Source organism: Electrona antarctica, assembly GCF_951216825.1.
Source record: "Electrona antarctica genome assembly, chromosome: 10".
Classification (NCBI taxonomy): domain Eukaryota; kingdom Metazoa; phylum Chordata; class Actinopteri; order Myctophiformes; family Myctophidae; genus Electrona; species Electrona antarctica.
This window is the reverse complement of record NC_136791.1, coordinates 35,285,933-35,310,690: the sequence shown is the minus strand read 5'-3', so window position 1 is coordinate 35,310,690 and position 24,758 is coordinate 35,285,933. Positions and strand designations below refer to the sequence as shown.

General features: G+C 43.6%; 1 protein-coding gene across 4 annotated transcripts; it reads right to left on the bottom strand.

The window, feature by feature from the left end:
* Positions 1 to 76: 76 nt before the first annotated feature.
* On the bottom strand, positions 77 to 24,338 carry LOC306931067 (deoxyribonuclease-1-like 2). Of its 4 annotated transcripts, XM_079512243.1 has the most exons (10): positions 24,245 to 24,338; positions 23,643 to 23,806; positions 21,656 to 21,807; positions 20,543 to 20,587; positions 18,158 to 18,247; positions 17,644 to 17,735; positions 17,068 to 17,187; positions 9,656 to 12,994; positions 6,685 to 6,766; positions 6,391 to 6,528 (listed from the first exon to the last, which is right to left on the bottom strand). In XM_079512243.1, the coding sequence occupies exons 2-8, from the start codon at positions 23,736 to 23,738 to the stop codon at positions 12,930 to 12,932; spliced, it is 660 nt and encodes a 219-aa protein (XP_079368369.1). In that variant the 5' UTR covers positions 23,739 to 23,806; positions 24,245 to 24,338; the 3' UTR covers positions 6,391 to 6,528; positions 6,685 to 6,766; positions 9,656 to 12,929. The 4 variants fall into 4 exon arrangements, with proteins under 4 accessions (XP_079368368.1, XP_079368367.1, XP_079368369.1 ...); XM_079512242.1 differs by lacking the exons at positions 17,068 to 17,187; positions 17,644 to 17,735; positions 18,158 to 18,247; ... (2 more) ...; positions 23,643 to 23,806; positions 24,245 to 24,338 and adding exons at positions 77 to 1,112; positions 1,456 to 1,570; positions 1,721 to 1,833; ... (1 more) ...; positions 2,998 to 3,059; positions 5,800 to 6,007 and having other exon boundaries at positions 6,365 to 6,528; positions 9,656 to 12,908; XM_079512241.1 differs by lacking the exons at positions 9,656 to 12,994; positions 17,068 to 17,187; positions 17,644 to 17,735; ... (3 more) ...; positions 23,643 to 23,806; positions 24,245 to 24,338 and adding exons at positions 77 to 1,112; positions 1,456 to 1,570; positions 1,721 to 1,833; ... (2 more) ...; positions 5,800 to 6,007; positions 7,753 to 9,565 and having other exon boundaries at positions 6,365 to 6,528.
* Between the last annotated feature and the right edge of the window lie 420 nt (positions 24,339 to 24,758).

The following is a 24,758-nucleotide window of genomic DNA, read 5'->3' as shown; positions in this document are numbered from 1 at the left end:
GATAAGAGACTGCTTATGGATTGCTTTGGGATGTCATGTCAATACTCAATACTGTAACTACTGAGATCCTGAAATCCCATTTGACTCTTTGATCCCGACCTGCTGTTTTGGTCAGCAAGCTAATCAGACAACATTCCATCTAGGTAAGTAGGGGGGTGGGTGTGTGTGTGTGTGTGTGTGTGTGTGTGTGTGTGTCACATTTTTTATCAATGACATGCAAACTGCTACATCTTATGACTGGTATTGTGAAACCAATCATTTTAGAGTATACTATGTCTAGTATCAAATTCCCATATGAAGGCTTAACCGCCGAAACGTTGGTCTTAATCTGCGCCCTAAATAAAATATTGGCACTTTGGCTATCAGACGTCCACTTTCTTGTTTTTTCAAGATTCATTAAGAGTATGCTGGTAAACTGTTATGGACACAATTCACAATGTTTTGATATATATATATATCATGTTTATATATATTCTCAGTGCAAGACCAGTGGTTTACTGTACCCCCTTCTTTACTGTGAATGTTTTCAGCAATGTACCCCCTTCAACAGCACGGATACCTTCAGAATTTTTGTTTTTGTTTCATTTATTGGCATGTGGATAATATAGATTGGCTGTTGGTTGTATTGAAAATATATTGCATAAACTTGAAAAGATTTTTCAAACGTGTTAGTTATAGTGTATGTATGTTAGTTTCCAAATGTATCAGATTTTAGGAATGTGGGTTAAATTCTCAGACAAAATAAAGAAAAGAAGACAAATTAGGAACTTTCCGAGTTTCACCAAAGTACCCCTATTGGGACTAGTACCCCCACTTAATAAAGACGTGACATACAGTAGAGTCCACTGTAGCTTGTAGCTCTGTTGTCTACTGAGTAGAAAACAGAGCTACAAGCTTGAACAGGGCTTATCATGTCCTCGGTTTGAAAGTGTGCCTTTTTCTCTGTCGCGGTCATGCGCATACAAGACAGGCGTAGCTCGTTGCTCCAGCTACACCCTGTTCCTTCAGCCCAGCCATAACTGTCTGAATAGTGGAGTGGTTGCTGCTTTGGGTTGTCAGACAGTCCTGCGGAAAGTATGCCGTTGCACCCCCTGAGACCTGGATGGATGATTCTAGAGAAGCAGGGAATGAGAGAGAGAGAGAGAGAGAGAGTGATGGGAGACAAGGAGCGAGAATCAAATTCCACTTGAAGCTCATTATGGTGCAGCATATAAAACATGAAGTTCAATGCATTTTTTTTAAAGACGGGTTGAGGTCAATATGGAATCTATTCCATTGAAAAAGTAAGATACGAGACAAATCAAATACAACACCGTCAGATAATAGAAAGGTCTGGAAAAATCTGGTTCTTATCTGTACCATAAAGAAACACAGTACCAATCTAGCTTCTGCTTAACCTCAACAGTCATAGATGCAAGTGAAATGTTATTGAACACAAAAAAAATAGAGATTTACCGATGCATTCTGCAAGTGTGTTCCCTCCTATGTACTGAGACTGCCAGGAAAACCCAGTGTCAGTGCCACACCTCTCATACAATCGGCTTCTTCTGAGGAATTTAAAGTCAAAGCCCTGTGGAAGTACACAGAGAAATGAATGAATGTCTGGCAACGCTTATCCAATAAATAAATAAGTGTCAATATCTAAAAGCCTGGTCTGTTTTGTTTGCTTGTTTTTCATTACAAAATGTGTCATTATGTGAATGTTGTTTGCAGGTCATACTTTGTTGCACATAGGTTTGCAGTAGCGATAATCGTTGACTGTGACACATGCCAATCCACCATTATCAGGCACCACTGGGTCAGGGCACTTGCTGGTCGGGTTGTCTTGGCATGCTAATAGGTTAGAAAGATATTGTAATTAAACATTCATCATTTATCGATTTTCCAAATGTCATTGTATGATCATATCAAATATGAAAACTTTCATAGGAGAAAAATATCAGACATCGATACCTTAATGCATAATAGAGAATAGTTGTCTCTAATCCATATATTAAAATTGGCTAATGGGAGTTAGCCTCTGAACCTCTATTTACATAAAGTTGTTGTCAGAAAGCAAAGTTATTCACTGATTTGTAAACAAAAACATTTTCTATATAAATAATATGGTCATTCTTTCACTGTACAGTACGCTGCTGCCTTTAAACAGGAGATACTGTAGGCTACACAAGTCTACCCACAGCACATTATGCAAGATCCATCTATAACAATATACGGAGGAGTCCACGAACAAACTAAAGCAGATCAACAAAAAACACTGCAAAAGACAACATAGCTGAAAATGAACAGATCCAATGTTTACTTGTCTGATTTTCATATGGGCAAGTGCAATACTATATAATCCCCCGTGGTGCCCCCCCCCCCCCCCCCCCATTGATTGATGAACTTGCACATGAACTTTGAACTCTGTTCTCTGTATTTAATATGATTTGATTTGTGGTATCCCCCTATGTATCTATTTATCATTTTATTTTTGTATTTTACTACTTTTAATGGTGCATCATAGATGCTTTTATTAATAGATTGAGATGACTTGACCTGTTGATACTAGTACTACTGTGTGTTAACTTATGGTTGCACTAAACGGAATTTCATTGTATGTCTCATACAGTGACAAATAAAGATCTTATCTTACTTTACTATTCCCCCGGCTGGTTGTGGTTATTACCTTTCCGTTGCTGTTCTTGTATGCTGTTGGTGAGATTCCTCATGGAGATGAGCAGTTTGGCAGCCTGTTCTGTGCTCCACTGAGGAAGCAGATACTCCCTGCATTCTAGCGCCGTCTGTTGGACAACATCAGACACAACACCTCACTTTGTTGTACAAGCAAGCAAGGAAGGAAGCAAGGAGAAGGGTGGGACGTTGATGGATGCATCTGAGTCTGTCTGTATGTCTATCTGTGGCTTTGAGAAGGGTGACAAACGTATCCCAATGTACGAGTGGAAGCACTTAGGTGGATGGCTTTATGTTTGTGGGATGCAATCTGCATTAGTTTACCTGGAGCACGCTGAAGAGGTCTGTCTGAGCATCCGTTGAGCAGTTCCCATGTGACTGCAAATCTGTAAGGAAAACACAGTATTTTGTGGTAATAAAGTATTGCTTACACAACATAGACATGTGGATGGAATGGATGGAGTGAATGTAGTGCATTTGATGAGGCCATGCATGTGTTGAGCGAGTGGCAGCGGCCCCAGTGGGTTGTTGTGCTGCCTTGGCTGAGTTGGGATTTGAAGAGCCTGCGAGTGTGATCATTGGGTCATTTCCTGAACCATTTAGTATCAGTCTGGGTATTACTTTGTAGATTTAGATAACACAAAACAAAACATACAATTAAGCCCTATTGCATACTTTGACTATGCAAAAATAGACAGGGTCATCCCTATGATCCCCAGGTTCTATATTCCCGGGTTCTATGTTCCCCACTTACCTTAGGGTTTAGGTTTAGGGTTCTACGTTCCCCACTTACCTTAGGGTTTAGGGTTCTACGTTCCCCACTTACCTTTGGGTTAAGGGTTTAGGTTTCTGTGTTAAGGACTTCAGTGTTCTGTACCTTACACATTTGTTTATGTATAAGCACAGAAGAAGAGTCTGGGAAATTATGTTTTAGTTTCTTTATGGCATTAACTATACATACTTAATATTTGTTGACTAAAAGGTTTAGGGTTAGGTTTCTGGGTTAAGGACACATTTGTATATAAGTATTTACAAATTATGTACAGAACAAAGAATGTTTGCTTTCGCCATCTTTGTTGAAGAAGAGTCTGGGCAATTATGTTTTAGTTTCTACAAAGAACCTTTTTTGCGGGGTGGGGAACATAGGTAAGGTCCCAAATAAACGGTCAACAAGCTCACAACACAATCACAATATGTTGTGAACTTACTATGAAATCGTGCATTTCCCGTCAGTTGTTTGGTTGGTCACGCCCCCATATATGGTCATGCCTCATGACATCACGTGATGTCATCAATATTAAGCCCATATATGGAGATCCCTGATGTCATCAATATTGGCCAATCTGACCTCAAACCTCAAACCCTTAGATCTCCATATATGGAGCTGACCTGTTCTGACATTCCATATGTTGATCCTTCCATCCTTCCTCGTCGATATCTCCTTTTGACTGATACCTGTCCATCTAAACTCTAGACGGGTCCGCCCCAAACGTATTAGTGCAGTCGCACCCGGCAGCCGGCGGAAACTAGAGTTCTCAACAGGCCCGAAAGTTAAGGCCCGGCCCTACCTGGGCCCTCATCAAACCCTGTACACTCAAGACACTGCCCCCGCTGCCACCCTTAGATCTCCATATATGGAGCTGACCTGTTCTGACATTCCATGTTGATCTTACCTCATCAAACCCTGTTGTACACTCAAGACAGGCTCCATACTGTATATGGCCAGTACAGAATTCATTCCATATATGTTGATCTGACCCCCCATGCCAAAGCGCCAGCGCTCGCCCACTAGTCTGCCGTCACCCAGGCGGATATGATGATCTGACCCCCCATTCCAAAGCTCCAGTGTTCGCCCACCAGTCTGCTGTCACCCAGACGGATGCGTGCACGCTCGCTTCTCGCCCTCAAGCGTCTTACTGGTACTGGTAGTTTATTTACTATATAATAATATAATATTTAAGAGAGTAGTGCTACATTGTGGTATTGATACTATTACTTAAGTAAAAAACTAGTACGTCTAAGTCTGAGTACTTCTTCCACCACTGAACTGATCCACATTGGATTAATGTGTATCAGTAGGTGCGGTTCCATTAAGCCTTTGCGAAAAAAGGAAGCGTATGTTCATTAAGTCGAAAAAAGAAAAGCGAATTGTCGGTGTTTCCATTAAACTGATAAAATGCGCATATGCAATAAGTTCATGAAATGTGCAGTAGGTTGCACTGTTTTGCCAGTAAAGTGAGGCTCATGTAAAGTAGTCCTAATCGATGTTCACACCATTGATTTGATGCGCTGTATGTATGCTGTATGCTGTATGTATCTCAGTTTAACGGAGCCTACACGTTTAGGTTCACTCCACTGCACCGTTCACTCCACTGCCTCCCCATCGTTGTTTTATTTTATTTCCCAACTGTTCAAAAGCGATATAATGCGAGTTCAATGCTTTCTAATTAAAAACCTTTTCCGCAAGTGTTTCCATACACTATTTGCGCATTTCCCTTTTTTCGAAAAAGCCTAAATCCGCAACCTCCAAGCGAAAAAGTGTTTTTGCGACAAATGGAGACTTATTCGCATGTTGATGTGTTTCCATCCAGGAGATTTTGCGCAAGAGCCTTAATGCGCAAAGAAACGGCTTTATGGAAACGCACCTACTCATGGGTGTTTGTGATACAGCTTGGCAACCACTTGTTGCACCGAGCAACCGTCTAACTCTCCCTAAAACAGCCTACAAACTGTGTAATACTATCCACTATCCAGCCATCAACAACAGGCATCCCCCAGGGGTCTACTCTATACTACCACCCGCCCCACCACCACCCCATCATGTACACAAATTGCCTTTGCCTAAAATAGCCAATCCTCAAGGTCACAACACGCTTTGTGCTACACCAGTGGTTCAAATTAACCCATTTGAGGCTGTTATTTGAGACACACATACAGTACAGGTATTTAAGGGCATGGCCAAATCAGCCATTGCCATAGATTTGGATTTGCAAACAACATAGGACTATGGTGTCAGCATTGTGTTTCTGAGGCAGATCATATACAGTGATATATTTTACTCTCCCAAACCTATGGTTATGTATTGCTTTGCATTTAGATTCTTCTTTGGTTCAGCAGCACATTTACCTCCCAAAGCGACCTTGAGCTCTGTGCGAGACGGCCTGCCGCTTACATCTGGTGGGTTCTTCACATCACAGATGTAGGTGCCTTCATCATTGGACTGCACCTGGAGTAGATGAATGGAGGCGTCGTTCTTGTTGAGGTCTCCAATAAACTGCACCCTTTTTTTGTACTGTTCAGATGGGAAACCCTTCCCATTTCCGTAGTAAAATATCTGCAGGGATGAAGGGTGGGTTGAAATTTAGGAGGTGTGAGTAAGAAGTGCTCTTGAGCAAGACACTGAGCCATCAAGTTCCCATTTCTCTCATTTCCAATAGAAACCCAAGTGCAACAAATACAATGTTTGCATTTTTTTCTTTTTTCAATCCTAATTATCTTTGTGGACATTTTGACAATCCCAGGCTAAACTAGGCTATAACCAAAGTCCATTTGTAAAAACAATAAAACAATTAACAACAACCACCAAGGAGCTGTATGGTCACTCCATGAGTCAGTGACATGGAAATGACAGCAGGAAAATGTTTAAATTGGGGGGGAAAGATTAAAGAGACCATATTAGAACAGAACTTACAGAATAGGGAACTGATCCAGTTGGTTGAAAGGTCCAGGACACTGCGGCAAGACTACTGACTACTTCTCCTGACTTGAAGGAACATTGAAGTATTCCTGTGGTACCATTTTCCACAATCACTTCTGCTGGTGTACGCACATCGACTGCTGATGCTGGATTTGTGGCTGTTGAAAAACAAAGGAGTACCAGTTGGAGCTGAGCAATACAATTTAAAAGTGATATCATATCACCATATTTTGGACCAAATACACGCACGCGCACACGCACGCACGTAAACATACCAATTCTACATTCAACAATGGATATTAACAGATTCTTACCTGCTAGTAGTGAGCACAGATAAATCAGTAATGTTCTCATTATGATGGCTGTTGACATACGAGTCTCTCCAGGGTAACTGAACTGAACAGAGGGAAATATTGACAGGCAGTTTTATTTACTCTGGTAAGCTAGGCAAAGTTTACAGCATTGACCAATACTGTCCTTTCCCAGATTTGAAACCTTACCAGGTTTTACTTTCACTCTAAGTATTTACTCTGGTGAGCTGGGCAAAGTTTACAGCAGAACAGAGTCAAGAGTTTGACAAAATTATTTGATGTACAACTGGAACATTGCTATATGTACAAATTTGAGTATCTTCAGCAGCTGTAGAAGTAGTGCCATGCTGACCTTGCTCCCCCTCTCCCTCTGTGCGTGCGTGCGTGCGTGCGATATATGTTGTATATGCTGTATATATTATTGTATTTGTTCAATAATTATTAATATGTGTTTGGTATCTACACTTCCCTCCCTGTTTGTTTGTGTGTGTACTCCTCTGTACTGAAGGGGGAGCTGGTACCACACGCTGCTGACTATTGAGTTACCTCTCAGTCTCAGTCATCTTCATGCACACTGGATGTTGCTACTGATATTGCCGCCATGAATGCCATCTCTCCATAAGAAAGGCCCAAACACACACAGGCAAATATACTTGCAAACATGTGCACGCACGCACTTGCATACACGCACACACCCACACCTCAACTGAACCGAGACCCTGGGTGACTCAGTGACTAGTGCCACGAAGTGTGTAAATAATTCACTGTGGATGTTATTTATTATGGATGGCCGACGATGGGGGGTGCAGTTGAATTATTGAAGCCTTTAGGAAGAGTGATTGAGCTCATTAACTTCCGAGAATTGCTGTTTTATGTTTAACTTCAGGAACAAAGATTAGCTTTCAAAATGGACCTGGCCAGTAGTGCCGTGAGTGTCCACTTACTGAGATTTGTCCTTTCGCACGCTCCAGTTCTGAACTTCTTTGGCATAATATGCCAATCCCTATGTTTTTCTGGTCTTTCAATTTCACAAATGGACCTCCTGCATATGGAACATCATTAATGTCATACCAATGCTACTGCAACACCTTGCTCTTAGTTCTTCTGATGGCAATGTTGAGGGCGGCTATTGTCACATATTCAGTCTCCACAGTATTGGGCAACTTGGCACATGCAGTATTTTACCCCTTCAACATCACCGGTAATACATCTGAAAGCAGAATGATAGATCACATCCCGTTTTTTATCCCCAATTTAGTTATGCCAATTTATTGATTCCTGCTCACACACATCTGTATCAAGTCTTTTTCTAATAGTCATTGGAATACAAGCATTGTTACAATACAAAACAAGGCATGTCTCAGCTAGGTTAAGTGGTTATCACATATCCACTACAGAGAGTGGCATAACATTACAGTTGAATGCATGTCTGACACACACATTGACATTTACATTTTGGGTCATCACCAATGATGAATGGGAATCATGACAAGGATATGCCAGACAGCCATTGCATTTGAACTTGATAGCCCATGCAGAGCACTTGAGCATGCATGCACGGCATTGCACGCAAATTAAAACACATACGGTGCATGAACTCATTCACACGCACGCACACGCACGCACGCATGCACGCACGCACACACACACACACACACACACACACACACGCACACACACTGAAACACACAGAGCACACGCATAGGGTACACATTTGTAATACACATTTCTCATAGAAACACAGGAGTGATGCACACTCGCATGCTCTCCTGTCTGTCTAACCTTTTCACAAATACCAATGACATTCTGCCTGTGGCGCTCCTCGTCGCCTGCCGTACAGTCGTTGCGCGGAATTAGCAGGCCGTGGCAAAAAGGCTGCTCCTGTTGTCAAAACGACTCGCACAGATGAACCGCAGATAACTAAGCTAATTGGTATTCAGGCAGACACCTTGCTACCTGTTTTTCCTGTTGGGGAGGTTTGCGCCACGGGAGAATTTGAGCACTATCGCAGCTGTGATGAATGCCTGATAATGTCTATTAGCTCATTTTAATTACTCCTCTGTCTTTATCACGAGAATGATTTATTTCCTCAATGCCACAGGAGCCACAAAGTGGCTGCATATCAGCAGTTTTAAGGGTTCCTCCGCTCGCGTGGCCTGTGGTGAGATCGACCAGGGAGGTAAAGTCCAATTACTGACAGAAAACAAGAGTTTAACACAGACCTTTATCTTTGGGCTTGTAAAAAATACAACCGGCCCAATAATGGAGAACACAATCCTTATTGTATATCTATTTTCGTTTGAAAAGAACAAAAAAGACCATGTCTAAAGTCCTAATGGCACTACTGGTTGCCGACAGCCAGGTGGAAGTTCCTATGTGTGCCAGTACAAACTGATCCCCAGTTTAACTTTGCTTTATTTTCTGCAGTCATTTTCCTATACAACATACAGATACAATAATAAGAAAGAAACAGTAACAAACACAGGCGACCAGCCCTCCTGAACACAGTGGAAAACTGTTAGCCTCTGCCGTCTGCCACTGGCAAAACCTGTGCCTGATCAGGAGCCTGGTTAAATACCTGGGCTGGCCTTGACATTGCTGTGACATTGTCAATCAGGAAAACATGAGGTCATAATGGCTCTTACAGAGGCGATGAGGGAGCTTGAAAGTGGGCCTGATAGCTGCATCTGTGCAGCATCAGCAACGTGCGTTGTCAAAAAGGCTTCCGTTCTCTTTCTTCTCAATGTTGTTTTCTCTTTCTTTCTCTTTCCACTATCCATTGTCCCACTGACACAAATTAACAGGCCATTTGTGAGAGACAAAAATAGGCAGGGAGAGGAGGGACAGAATAAGAGAAAATATATGTTGCTGCTGGAGGGAATATGAGCGGAAAAAAGGCCTACAGCATGGTTGTCTGGTGCCTCTATCCTCATTATACTCCCCCCCCCCCCCCCCCCCCCACACACACACACACCTCTCTCTCTTTATTGTGTTGTGTTCTCCAGCCATCAGAGCATCAGAGAGGCACTACTGAAGGACAGAAAGAGAAACATTCTTAGTTACTAAAAAAAAGTCAGCCTGTGTTTTCCAGTCTGCCTAAGTGGGCGTGAAACACCAGACCAAACCATTTCCATTTAATCAGTCAGTCATACAAATTAACGTGTGCCTTACAGTCAACAGCCACAGAAACAAACAGGGGAGCCTGCCAAACAAATGGCGGCAAAAAGCAGCCGCCTATAGAAAACACAGCAGCTAGAGGAGACAATCAATTAATACAACATGCATGACATGTAAATGTGAATAAGAAATACTGTCCCTGAACCCCTGTCTGCATAGGGTCTGAGTGCCTGCCTGAATATGTGCACCACACTCTTGTTTCCTATGCTTGTCTTGCTGCATCCTTTCCACCTCCATAAGCACCACCTGCATGCCTGCCAGCTCGCTGTCTGCATGTCTGCCTCCTTGCTCTAGCATCATTACACTGTCTGCTTGCTGTCGTACTCGCCTGCTCACCTCCTGTCCAAACGACAGCATGCCTGCTCTCTCATCTTTCTGTCTCTATCCCTTCTTGCCTCTCCTTAACTGTCTGCCTGCTTGACTGCTCACTATACCTGTATTGTTGTTGTTTCTGGCTGGTTGTGTGCTTGCTGCATTCTACACGGTCAGCAATGGCCGCCTACCATAGATGAGCTTGACCACATACTGTGTATATGGCTGTTCAGGTACTATGAGTGTATGTGTTCTTGCCTACTTATTTCCATATACAGTGTCATTAAGAATGAAATAAGTAATAAATAAATAACTACCGATTTGATCCCATGGGGTAAATGTAGTTCTTAGCTTCACCTAGCTGATTGCTGTCAGGCGGCCTCTCACCCACTCAGCTATGGCTGCCCCAAGAAGAAGGCTGGCTCTATATAGAACATCTGTCTTGTGCACGAACAAGACACATGGAACCAGGTAACAGACAGTCATGTAATCTCTTTGATTAGGGCTTGATTAGGATTTATACAACATAGTTATACTATATAACACTATCACTTGACTGACCTCAACTCTCAACCCTTACTAGATACTCGTTAAGTGATCCCTTGCCTGTCAGGGGGTCATCCTAATTGCCACTCAAACCAGCTTATCACCACATGATTTGAACCACTGGTCTTTCTTACTGCCTGAATGACGATCCTTAATAACCGACCCCCCCTGTGAGTCAAGTCAAGGCACTGTTATTTGTATAGCAAATTAAACTCAAAGTGCAACTTCAAATGGTCCCAAAACACCCTCTAAGAATGGATTCATGACACATTCTAAATACGATAGGAAAATGCAGGACTCAGAGTATCCCTTTGATATTACCTGGAAGACCAGTGGTGCTAGAGAAACGGACATGGGGCACTCAAATGGTTAGGTTTCATTCTCTGGGGAGCATCAATGCATTGGGCAGAAAGTGTCATGTGTGCAAGTGAACATTTTGGCCTAATGGTGGCGCTAGAGGAAAGGCCCAATGGTCACCAAAGTCAGTAGTGGTTATCCTCTAGGAAACATGAAGGTACACAGCAGCACATTCAATGGCAATTGAACCACTAGTGTTTGAGATATCTTGCTTGGGATCAAAGGCCCATCATTTGAGTACCACAGACGAATAACAGTCTAAGTCCACACTATTGAAAAGATGAACATTATTTTCAAGTGAAGAAGCAACAACCAAACCGTTCACTCCCTGAGAGATAATTGTGCAGAGGCCATGAATAATATGCTTTTCCTCATAATTCCAGGAACAACACACAGACTAAAAAGGAATCAGCAATAATCCTCAATTACAAAGCAAGAAATGGCTATATAAATAAGGAAAAGCAGTAACTAGCATATGAATAGTGCTGGGATTAGTCTGCTCTCTGTTGTCATGGTTCCAGCTAGAGGAGTTGCCGCAGGTTGGCGGTGGATTTATGCTGTCACGCTGGTTAGCAAACATGTACATGGACACAGTCATTGGCTACCAGTTATTTGGTTTTTCATAAATCTTTGTGCCTCTTTCAGTAGTCTCCAGTGTTAGGCTGGCTCATCCAGCCCTACTAAGCTACAGTATGTGTGTGTTTTGTGATGGACAAAAAGCGCACAATCCCATAGTTAACTGCGACCTTCGGTCGCAATAATAGTCACTACTATAGATGCTATCTGTATTAGTTAGATATAATCTGGACATGATGCTTATTTGTGCACAACTGCTATATGTTATTTAAATAGATGCTGGTTTCATGTCTACGTGGAATCCTAATAACTTTGTAATACATATAGAGCACTTTAGTTAGTTTAGTTAGTACTAGTTTGGTTAGAAAAGCAGGCATAAGTTATAGGGAAATGTTTTGAGGTCATGGTTAGAAGCTTTGTTGCTTAACTAATGCTGTGCTTTTTGTTTTTCATACAATATTCTTTGTGTAGGCTTCAAACTAGGTCACATTGTTTTAAACCATCCAAACACCCCAGACATTCACCCTCATCACTGCCTCACACAGTTAGATAATGGCTTTTCTTCTAAATCTATTTTCTATTGAGCAAGCATTGCAATGACATGTGCACTGTTGTTGGATGTTGTTGATATTGTCTGATTTCCTGAGTTATCAGTGGGAGCCCGTATAAATTAGATGCCACTAGACACAAGGTGAATTTAGGCTAAGTGAGTGGTGAGTGGTTCTTTGAGATACAAAGGGAGACAGAGTGTTAGGCTGTAACCATGATTATTGAGCTTATTGTGTGTGTGTGTGTGTATGTGTGTGTGTGTGTGTGTTTGTGTGTGTGTGTGTGCGTCACAGTGCGTGCGTGCGTGCGTGCGTCTCATCATTTGTGTGGTGCATGTGTCTCATTATGTGTGTGTGGGAGAGTATGTGCCTGTGTGTGTCCATGCAAGGAGGGGGGTGTTGGGGTTAGTCCACTCCAATGGGGATTGTTTGCGAAAACAAGACCCCTGCCTTGGGGGGAAGCTGTTTGAGTGGTGCATAGTGGGCTCTTGCCAGAAGGCAGCTTTCTGAAGAGATGGTGTGGTGAGAGCAGTAAAGGATTATCTTTCCTGCTTGCTTTTGGTCCTGGAGGAGTGCAGAACCTGGAGAGAGGTTGAAACTGATGACTGTCTTTGCTGTCTCTTTGCTGTGAGTGCGTGCGTGCGTGCGTGCGTGCGTGCGTGCGTGCGTGCGTGCGTGCGTGCGTGCGTGCATGCAGTTCACGTATCTTGAGATCTGTCCGGACGAACGACTTCAATCTCTGTGCGAGGGAGTGCCGTGCCCAGCAACGAGTCGTTCAGATAGGCGGTTGTCCAGAACTACAGCCCCAAAATAAAGCAAACATAAAACAAGTGTTAGCCCTTCTTCACTATAGCCTGTCGCTTTTCCGATATTTTCACCTTTTTTTCAAATCCTCCGAAATCGTGAAAAAACGACATACTATACTATGCCCTCCGAGACCATGGACTATAGCCTGTCGCTTTTCCGTGATTTTCACCTTTTTTTCAAATGCTCCGAAATCATGAAAAATGGCACCGTATAGCATGCGCTCCAAGACGATGGACTATAGCCTGTCGCTTTTCCGATATTTTCACATTTTTTTCAAATCCTCCGAAATCGTGAAAAAGGGCACCCTATAGCATGCGCTCCAAGACGATGGACTATAGCCTTTCGCTTTTCCGTGATTTTCACCTTTTTTTCAAATCCTCCGAAATCATGAAAAATGACACCCTATAGCATGCGCTCCAAGACGATGGACTATAGCCTGTCGCTTTTCCGATATTTTCACCTTTTTTTCAAATCCTCTGAAATCGTGAAAAATGGCACCCTATAGCATGCGCTCCGAGACGATGGACTATAGCCTGTCGCTTTTCCGATATTTTCACCTTTTTTTCAAATCCTCTGATATAATATAATGTTTAAAACACCAAAAGGGGTTCCCGCCCAAAATGGGATAAATGCAGAGCCACAAACAGGAATGATGTATTTAAGCCCAAGGCAGCAACAAACACAAAGTAGCAACTAAGTAGCAAAAAATACAAAATAGAACTAAGAAGTCCAAAAAGGCTAAACTCGAGTACAAGGCAGTAAATCATGCATAAAGTCCAAAACTCAAACCAAAGAATCAAGAAGCAGGAACTTGGGGGTACAGCTGAGGGACGATGACCAATGTTCTGAACTTGGGGGTACAGCTGAGGGCCGATGACCCATGTTCTGAACTTGGGGGTACAGCTGAGGGACGATGACCAATGTTCTGAACTTGGGGGTACAGCTGAGGGCCGATGACCCATGTTCTGAACTTGGGGGTACAGCTGAGGGCCGATGACCCATGTTCTGAACTTGGGGGTACAGCTGAGGGCCGATGACCCATGTTCTGAACTTGGGGGTACAGCTGAGGGCCGATGACCAATGTTCTGAACTTGGGGGTACAGCTGAGGGCCGATGACCAATGTTCTGACTGCGAGTGTTTGTAAAGAGTCCAGTTATATATAGGGAGCAGGCAGGGCTGGACTGGCCACAGGTCATAGATACCGGGCATATTCCCGGTGGGCCGCGACCGTAGGGGGACGCCATGATAAAAAAATCACACCTGTGTGAACTGAGTGGTGTAAGGTCTTATATAGACTGATCAACTATGGTCTGACGTAATGTCTGACGTAATGAAATCACACCCGTGTGAACTGGGTGACCATAGCAACCATGCTCATTGTTTGCTACTTGATCTAGCCCCCCGAACCCACCTCACCCCTGCCCACTTCGACAGGCTGGAATGGCTTAGGGTCGACGACAGAGTACAGCATCTTGCAATGGGTCTGGTCCACAAGATTCGATACACCACCAAGATACCCATGTACCTGTCTAGATACTTCCTTAATGTTAACGAAGTCCACACCCACAACACCAGAGGGAGTGCAACGAACCATGTACAACCCAGATTCGGCACAAACAAGGGACTAAATTCTTTTCGCTCCTATGCCACCAAAATGTGGAACGCCCTACCAACTGTCATTAAGACATGCGAATCCCTTGACTCCTTCAAAACCGCTCTCAAAGGGCACCTACGGATGGCTGCAATTCGAAACTGGCCCCCGTAAAATCTGAATCCCCCCCCCGCCCCCCCCTTCTTTCCCCTCACTGTATATATTTATTTTCCCTTTTTACCTCCTTTTTGATGAATTCCTGTTCTGTCTATAGAAGTGTCTATTTGTACGTCTCTAAATGTTTTGATGATTTGAACATGGTGGACCCTGTTGGAAACAAGTGTAATGCTTAATTGGGTCGTCCACTCACAGTTAACAGCCTTTGTATTGAGTTTGTGCTTGAAATGTACTGTAATTCTGCAAACTGTTAATAAATTCTTCAATCAATCAATCAATCACGTAAACTAACTCTGACGTAATGAAATCACACCCGTGTGAACTGGGTGACCATAGCAACCATGCTCATTGTTTTGGTACGGACAGACACGTAAACTAACAAAGCCAGTTGTAGGAGTGGTTTACACCACTCAAAAAAGGCAGGCAGGCAGGCCAATAGGCGGCAGGCCACCAGGAAAGGTCCGGGCGTGCTGCCATTCTGCCAGTGCCATCATGATAATTTCACTGTACCTGTATCAGTGAGACCTTCTACAAAGGGTTGTGTAGTTGTCTGTTGGTTTGTATCATTTATGTTGTTCTGTAAAAGTGGTGGTATTAGGGCTTGTTTGTTTTTGTGTGCCTCGACGGAGCGGGCGGTATTAGTTTCTGCTATCTGCGCGCTGGTTGTGGTGGGCCGGTCTGGGCCAAATTCACGCGAAAATGACCGGGCCGAATTTTTGTCCCAGTCCAGCCCTGGGAGCAGGTAAATGGGCAAAGTGTTCACAGGTGTGGGCTGCCGAGGGAGTGGGAGACAGGTGAGAGAATGGGACTGCAGAGTAAAAGTACAAATTTTGGCTCTGAGATGTAGTGGAGTAGAAGTAAAAGTACTGGAAATTGGAAATACTCAAGTAAAGTACAAATACCTCAAAACTGTACTTAAGTACAGCACTTAAGTAAAAGTACTTAGTTACTTTCCACTACTGGCCAGGGCTGACACGGTCTGTGGAGAGACAGACCTTGACAATTTCACAATTTACAAGAGAGTCAGCTGAGGTGGTTCAGGCATCTGGTTAGGATGCCTCTCGGGCACCTCCCTAGGGAGGTCCTCGAGGCACGTCCCACTGGGAGGAGACCCCGGGGCATCTGGTTAGGATGCCTCTCGGGTGCCTCCCTAGGGAGGTCCTCGACGCACGTCCCACTGGGAGGAGACCAAGGGGCCAGTGAGGCGCTCCAACGTTGAAGCTCTGGGCCCTAGTGGTAAGAGGAAGGACTGCAGGCGGACCCGTGCACGGACACGTAGGACCATCACTCCCTACGTCACCCATACGTCACCCCGGACCTCAAATTTGAGGTCCGGAGGAGGTACTTCCGGCAGTCTTCCGGGTGCTTCAAAACGCCACTGAGCAACTTCATCGAAATGAATAGCTTGGGGGCGGGGCTAGTGCTCCAGTTCGGTCTCTATCCTTTATATACTCTATGGAGGAGACCCCGGGGCAGACCAAGGCACAGTTGGAGGAAACACATCGACTCACTGGCCTTGGAACGTCTCGGGATCCCCCAGGAGGAAGTCACTAATGTTGCTCTGGAGAGGGAAGTCTGGAGCGCTCTGGTGGAGCTGTTGCCCCCGCGACCCGACTACGGATAAGTGGTTGAAGATGGATGGACAATAACTGGTTCCCAAACTTGTTCATGTCAAGGACCCCCAAAATGACACTCATTAGCCTGCGGACCCCCATTTGAGACATGGAGCAGAATGTTCTGTTACAAAGATGACAGAGACATGGAGCAGAATGTTCTGTTACAAAGATGACAGAGACATGGAGCAGAATGTTCTGTTACAAAGATGACAGAGACATGGAGCAGAATGTTCTGTTACAAAGATGACAGAGACATGGAGCAGAATGTTCTGTTACAAAGATGACAGAGACATGGAGCAGAATGTTCTGTTACAAAGATGACAGAGACATGGAGCAGAATGTTCTGTTACAAAGATGACAGAGACATGGAACAGAATGTTCTGTTACAAAGATGACAGAGACATGGAGCAGAATGTTCTGTTACAACGATGACAGAGACATGGAGCAGAATGTTCTGTTACAAAGATGACAGAGACATGGAGCATTTTATAGGATATACAGGAACACTCACTCTCACTCATATTTATAATCTATCCGTCTGTCCATGCACGCACACACACACGCACTGGTGCTTGCTTGTGTGTGTGTGTGTGTGTGTGTGTGTGTGTGTGTGTGTGTGTGTGTGTGTGTGTGTGTGTGTGTGTGTGTGTGCGTGTGCGTGTCAGAGTAATTAATGACCTGGGTATTCCATGCACGGTGTGTTCACCACATCAGCCAGAGCGTTAATTTCAAGCACAGTAATGCCAGATCCAGGTTTGGCGTGCAGCGGGATCATCACAAAGTCAAAGGACTCAGTCACTGTAGTAGGAGACAGGCATGAGTGTAATGTTTAAATATTATCATATTATATAATAATAATATATTAGTAGTGGGCACAGCAGGTTGGTCAGGGTTGAACCGCTGGTGAGAACATGGAATCACAGCAGGTGGTCAGGGTTGAACCGCTGGTGAGAACATGGAATCACTTCTTAATGGTGACAACCTGGTTACACGTCTGACTGCATAAATAGCGTCTTTGACTTTCGAAACTAAAGTCTAAACACTCTTAACTTATTCTAATCCTCCTGACCCTGAATGTATAAAACATGATATCATCTTAAAAAGGTGAGGACAAGCAACTTCTGTAACTGTCCGTTCGCTTATTTATGCCCTTGTGATTACATTTGCTTCTCACAACGTTAGCAGAACACGCACGCACGCACGCACGCACGCACGCACGTACACACGCACGTACACACGCCTCAGACAGCTTACCAGCTTTGAACCTTGCAGCAAAAGGTGGTCTGACGAATTTGTTGTTAGATTCCGGGTACTGGTAGTCACCAAGGAACTTCACTGTGCTGGTTCTGACAACATGGAACAATCAAACAATAAATCTGGTCAGCGTTATCGTTTATAGAGATGTAATTACTTTAATTTAATGAACCAGAAAATGTGTATATATGGTTAACCCATTTTGGGCGGGAACCCCTTTTGGTGTTAGCATTATGTTATGCTTTAGCTATTGAAAAATCAAGCTCATAGCGCACCACCGAGTGGCGCGCTACGAGCTTGTAGGTCTGCTATTTTTGAAAAATCGAAGAACGACTGACATAGAAACATAGCTTTTTCAGAAAACTATATGTAGGGTTAGGGTTAGGGTTAGGGTTAGAAACGCACGCACGCACGCACTGTTTCCATCCCAACTACAGCATAGAGCTGTGATGTCGTTACAGATCCATTCATAGCGTGCGTCATAGCAGAGTGATGCATGTGTTCTACTGTATACTTGTAGATGTAGACGTATCGTTCCTGGTATTGCTGCCCCTGTGGCAGCGGTTCACTCTCTCTGTGGTCGTACACACTGGAAGACGTACACCTGGGAGGTGAAGAAACACACGACGCAAACACGGTTATATTCACATAGTATACACATACTGTACACGTTGCGCTCGCGCTCGCGCACGCACGCACGCACCCACGCACGCACGCACGCACGCACGCACGCACGTAGAGAAGTATGACAGTGTTGGAGAAGTGGTGACTGTTATCATCAACTCCGTGTTGAAATGTCTCGTCCGTAGATCGTATCAATACATACGCTATAGTCACTAGTGGAACAAGCAACCGTGTCCGCCTGTACATGTGACCAGGTTTGACTGAGAGCACATGCCATCGCGCATATTCCAGCTTTTCACCAGAGATTGTTTTTTCCACATACTAGAGCAAGTCTGAAATAAGTGTCAGAGCTGAAATCAACATGTAAATATGAAATAAATGCCCAACATGTAGCTAGGTGTAATGTTAGAGACCACAGAAGACATGTAAATATGAAATAAATGCTTAAACATGTAGCTAGGTGTAATGTTAGAGTCCACAGAAGACATGTAAATATGAAATAAATGCTTAAACATGTAGCTAGGTGTAATGTTAGAGTCCACAGTAGACATGTAAATATGAAATAAATGCTAGGTGTAATGTTAGAGACCACAGAAGACATGTAAATATGAAATAAATGCTTAAACATGTAGCTAGGTGTAATGTTAGAGTCCACAGTAGACATGTAAATATGAAATAAATGCTTAAACATGTAGCTAGGTGTAATGTTAGAGACCACAGAAGATATGTAAATATGAAATAAATGCTTAAACATGTAGCTAGGTGTAATGTTAGAGACCACAGAAGACATGTAAATATGAAATAAATGCTTAAACATGTAGCTAGGTGTAATGTTAGAGACCACAGAAGACATGTAAATATGAAACCACAGAAGTGAACCTTTCAAGCCTGTTTTCTCAACTCGCTGTTTTCTGCAAGACATTACTCTATAAGCCATATGTCCAAAACTGGTGGGTCAAACTGAACAACCAATATGTCAATTTGAAGCTATGATTCCCTGCTTTCATATGACATAAAAAATCCAATGGCAGTCCCTCAGTCAAATTTGGTCACAAATGGTAAATGGTGCATTTATATAAAGCGCCTTTATCCAAGGCATAGATTTACATAGATTGTGCATTACATCCACCCATTCACACACACATTCACACACCGATGGCAGCAGAAACCATGCAACCCCCTTACATACAACATCATTGCACATAAGAACCACACCAAGGGGTCGAATGAAGTACTGTCACCTCATAAACACGTGAAAAACTGTGTGTGTGTGGGGGGGGGGGGGGGGGGCATCTTTCAAAAAGGTAAAAGTTACACGTTATATCTGATCGATGTGGTACAGTCGTGCGGTGTGCAGATGGTATTAGGGCAACGAGAAAGGACAGCAACACTAAATATTTAGCCTTTCAGCTGGGGGGGAGGGGGGGGGGGGGGGAGCAGAGGCTATTCCTGAGTCTATTGGACGCTTCTAGCCTGACCCCTGGCCTACTTTGTTAGTTCATAAAAAGTTCCTCTTTTTTTAGAGAAGATGTGTAACAGAGGATACACCTCAGCATCTGTACTCTATGAGAGGAAAGATAAGAGGAGAGAAGTATGACTAAGTTATACAGAAGCGCTCACTATTGTGAACGTCATGATGAGATGTATAGATCTGGTAGATTAGTGCTTCCCTTTTCTTTGAACTCTGAGAACCCTTTTTACCCGACGAGAAACCTACACAAGAAAACCATATAGCTTGCATACCTGCATGGCCCCGGCCATATAGCAGATCTACAAGCTCAAAACACGTCACACAACGACGTTCTGTGAGCTTGTAGATTGGCTATTTTCTTTTTTTCCTTACAATTTTTATCCCACGATTTTGTAACCCATTTTTCACCCGTGTCAATTATCTAATGTGATCCTGGGCTCTACACACCCTCCGCCAACCTAGTCCCCATATATGGGGGACATGGGGAGAGCAGTCAGAGTAGAACCGCTGCTCCTTCGCCTGGAAAGGAGCCAGCTTAGGTGGTTCGGGCATCTGGTTAGGATGCCTCTCGGGTGTCTCCCTAGGGAGGTCCTCGACGCACGTCCCACTGGGAGGAGACCAAGGATCACGTCCCACTGGGAGGAGACCCCCGGGGCAGACCAAGGATCACGTCCCACTGGGAGGAGACCCCCGGGGCAGACCAAGGATCACGTCCCACTGGGAGGAGACCCCCAGTGGGCCATTGTTGTTGAAAAACAACAATGGCAGAGTGACATGTGTTTTATACTGTACTTGTGTGCGTACCCATTTTGCCGTTTCGCCGAATTGGCACCCAGTCGATTGTCCCGCCTGGAAATGAAGGAACACACACACACACACACACACACACACACACACACACACACACACACACACACACACACACACACACACACACACACACACACACACACACACACACACACACACAGTTGTGTGTAACTTCATGATGTGTGCTTGTCAGTATAGCAGGCAGTTATAGCTAGTAGACCACAATGAACAGACAAAACCCCAGAGGTGGTTGAATAACTGGTGAAGAAAAAGTAACAATACCACAATGTAGAAATAATGTCCTGTTTTTAAACAGGTATATCTCTGGTGTCAGCAAGAAACCAGCAAACTCCAAAATGTTCATTTTTCAGGAAATTAAAAATGTATTTTTTTCAGGAAATTAACACGTACAATAATAGAAGTATGAATTAGTGGAAACATACAAGTACTAAAGTACAGTATAAAGTACGTAAAATGTAGGCTACTTAACACATTTTGTGCCCAAGACGTCTGTGGACGTCCTGGGTATTACCGCACGTGCATAGCCCAAGACGTCTGTGGACGTCCTGGGTATTATCGCACGTGCATAGCCCAAGACGTCTGTGGACGTCTTTGAAAAAAAAAGCTCAATATTTCATGTCAAGGACCCCAAAAATGATATATAATTGGCCGGCGACCCCCATCTGAAAATATGTTATTCCAGGGACCTCTCAAGTTTTTAACTCAAAGCAAAGCTTTGAGTTAAAAACGTTCGCTCTGAAAGAATATTCAAAGATTGCCGCCACATTTTTATGATTTAAAAAGAAATAGCATGAGCTTGTAGATCTGCTATTTTGCAATAGCTTAAAAACGCAAAAAGGGGTTCCCGCCCAGGATGGGTTAATCTGTTTTTATCGGCCAAAAACGTGTTTGCATGTGTGCCCCCCCCCCCCCTCCACACTCCCCCCCTCCCCCCTCCCTGGGAAACGCATAGTAAAAATAAAATAAAATGCCGGCTATGTGTGGACACTACAGGGCCTCATCAGTGGTGCTGATAATTCAACCTGGACGACATGACTTGAAAACAACATAAAAATCAATCTGATCTGACTTGGTTGTGTTGCGTACGGTTTGAAGCGTCTCGGGTGCGGGATGGTTTTCTTTAATCGCATTGGGCGTGATCGGGTGATCGGGTTGAGGAGGGACATCAGGGCAGTGATCGCTCGGAGATCTCTGCCTCTGACCTCCTGGATCACCACCACGTCATAGCGACGCACAACCTACAAAGAAAAAATAATAATTATTAAGTAAAATATGAAAATAAGACTTTTACCCATATTCCAACTTTTCCAACTTTTGAGTTTAGCCCATTTATGTCAGTGGTGCTCAACCTTTCAGTCAGTGGTGCTCAACCTTTCAGTCAGTGGTGCTCAACCTTTCAGTCAGTGGTGCTCAACCTTTCAGTCAGTGGTGCTCAACCTTTTTCATGTCAAGGACCCCCAGAATTATCTGTATTTGGCCACCGACCCGCTATCTGAGTCCAGGGACTCGGTGGCTGCGCTATGAGCTTGTAGATCTTCTATTTTTCAATAGTATAACAAAGTATAACATAATCCTGAAAACAACAACTATCTCAATTTTGAAAATACAAAAAAAAAAGCATTAAACATTATTTAATATGTACACCGTCACTGTAGGCTTAGGGTTAGTTAAATAAAAGCAACAGTAGCAAGTATCAGAACCCTGATGTCCCTCCTCAACCCGACCAGAACCCTGATGTCCCTCCTCAACCCGACCAGAACCCTGATGTCCCTCCTCAACCCGACCAGAACCCTGATGTCCCTCCTCAACCCGACCAGAACCCGCCCAGTATCTAAGGTGGTCTTTACACCAGAACGGTGTTCATAGAAAACGGCTAAATAAAGTATGGTTTGCTGGTGTCTCTTTAGACGAGAATGGTGTTTTCAGGTGGTGAAAACGCAACAAAGTGAAACCACCGTGGAAATCTTTGAGAACGCCGTTTTATCCCTTCTCCGTGTAAACAGGCAAAACGGTGAATCCGCACAACTTATGACATCATGGCTCACGTTGGCTCACAGCGCATATATTATTACATTGATGCAGAGCCATATAATTATGATATAATGGAGTTCCTGAACAAGCCTCCCTCCTCGCCTACAAAGCGCTGCTCATCAGCGATGGTGAATGTAAAACCATGATGTAAATAAAAAGCCTTGTGATAGACGGCAGCCGCGGCAGCAGCGTTTATGTAGCCTAATGTATTATAAAATATATAACCATCCCGTGGCGCGCTCTGCCTGCATGCTCTGGGCTGCGGCCACAACCACGTTGTGTTCTGGAATCATTCAAAACCCCAATAGGGTTGCGTAAAGGGGTTCTTCTTCTTGTACGTGGGTGACTGGTCTATTTGGCAGCCCGTTACCGCCACCTAGCGACATTATAGCGTTTTCATAAAGTGTGCGTTCTTGTGTAAAGGGTCAATACAAATTGAGAACGCAACAGGACTTTGCCGTTTTATCTGGAGATGGCCGCCGTGTAAAAGAGGCATAAGTATCTAAGAGCTTTTTGTTTTCGACAATGTAAAATAGTTTTCTTAACATTAAGTTTAATTAAAAAAAAAATACTGTGCACATTTTATGTAATTAATATTAGGGATGCGATGAGACATTTTGGCCGATATCGATATCCAATATAATTAATTGCCGTTATGGCCGATAACCAATATTACCGATGTCAATATGATCTCATTCTGTATTGAAAAATTATAATATTTTTGTCCATTCTGAAAAATACATGTAACAGGGTGTCTGCACTGCAGGCTTAGGCAAGTGAGATTTAACTTTAATACCTTTATATTTAATATTGAGAGCTTGTAGATCTGTCTGGGCTTGTTTACCGATAAATCGGTCTGATTGATTAATCGAACCGATGCCGATTAATCTAAAAACAACTAAAATCGGCCAATACCGATGTGTTTGCCGATTAATCTCCCATCACTAATTAACATAGTATCCAGGTTATTGGTATCAGGACAATTATTTGGGCACATGTGCTTGACCAGAGAAACAGCGTGGAAGACTACAGTGTTTCTTACCGTGGCAATGAGCTTCAGGATTTCGGCTTTGTCCTGATTAGGATTCAAGAGGTTGGCCTTGCTCAGACCAAATGTCTGGACGTTCCAGGCTGCCATCCCGGATCAGAGCACAGGTCAGCTGCAACCCACCCAGCACCAGCACCAGACCACACACTAAACGCATCCTGGAGAGTGGACAGATATAAGGACAGGTATAAGAGTCGATCTCTCTCTCGAGACAGATTCGATCGCTCTCCCTCCCGTAACAGCAAGAGTTCATTTGACTCTGAGAGTCGTGCAAACGTAACCAGATGGACCCTGAACGGCCTGTCGACTTCTTACAGTCGCAGAGTTATAGAAATATAACTAAAGATATAAATGTACACGGTGATAAATGTCAAAACCAGGGGAATAGATTCATTTAAAATAATCAGTACTTGGATCAAAATGTTTAGAAAGGATGTATCACAAAACAAACAAGAAAAATAACTTATTATGAACTTGAGTTTGTTGCACGTGTAATGCTTATAATGCAGAGTTTAATATTCAAGAATCCACATCACAGTAACTTTGGTTTACCTAGATTATTATTTTGCCCAATGTGACCAAACCTTTATAGTTACCTGAAGAGAAGGCACAGAATGTGTATCCAGTCAAGTTCTCCGAGGCAGCACAAAATCAACACTGCGATCTCTGCTCTGTCACTTTGGTCTTCATTCTTCAGAAATTGCATCATTGTGATATTTGACGACATGTGTGTGTGTGTGTGTGTGTGTGTGTGTGTGTGTGTGTGTGTGTGTGTGTGTGTGTGTGTGTGTGTGCGTGCGTGCGTGCGTGTTGAGCAGCTAGGCTTGGTCTTTATCTCAACGAGACAAAAACTGAATACGTAAATATATGCACATCCAACAATAACCACGTTTATAAAAACACTTAACAACACTCCTCTGGAACAGGTTGACGACAGGTTGACGACTACAAGTATTATATATCTTCTTCCCAAAATGACCTTCAAACAAGGAAGGGTATGGCCTGGTCAGCCTGCAATGACATGCATAAGATCTGGTCATCCCTGCAGCTCAGTAAGAGGTTCAAAGTAAAAATATGTAGGACGACCGTGGAGCTGGTTCTATGCAGCCC

Excerpts from the sequence above, each read along its gene's own strand:
- LOC306931067 (XM_079512242.1), bottom strand. The coding sequence starts at position 6,742 with ATGTCAACAGCCATCATAATGAGAACATTACTGATTTATCTGTGCTCA. Across the intron at positions 6,529-6,684 it reads TCTGTGCTCACTACTAGCAG|CCACAAATCCAGCATCAGCA; the intron begins GTAAGAATCTGT and ends GTTTTTCAACAG. Across the intron at positions 1,571-1,720 it reads GCAAACCTATGTGCAACAAA|GGCTTTGACTTTAAATTCCT; the intron begins GTATGACCTGCA and ends GTACTTCCACAG.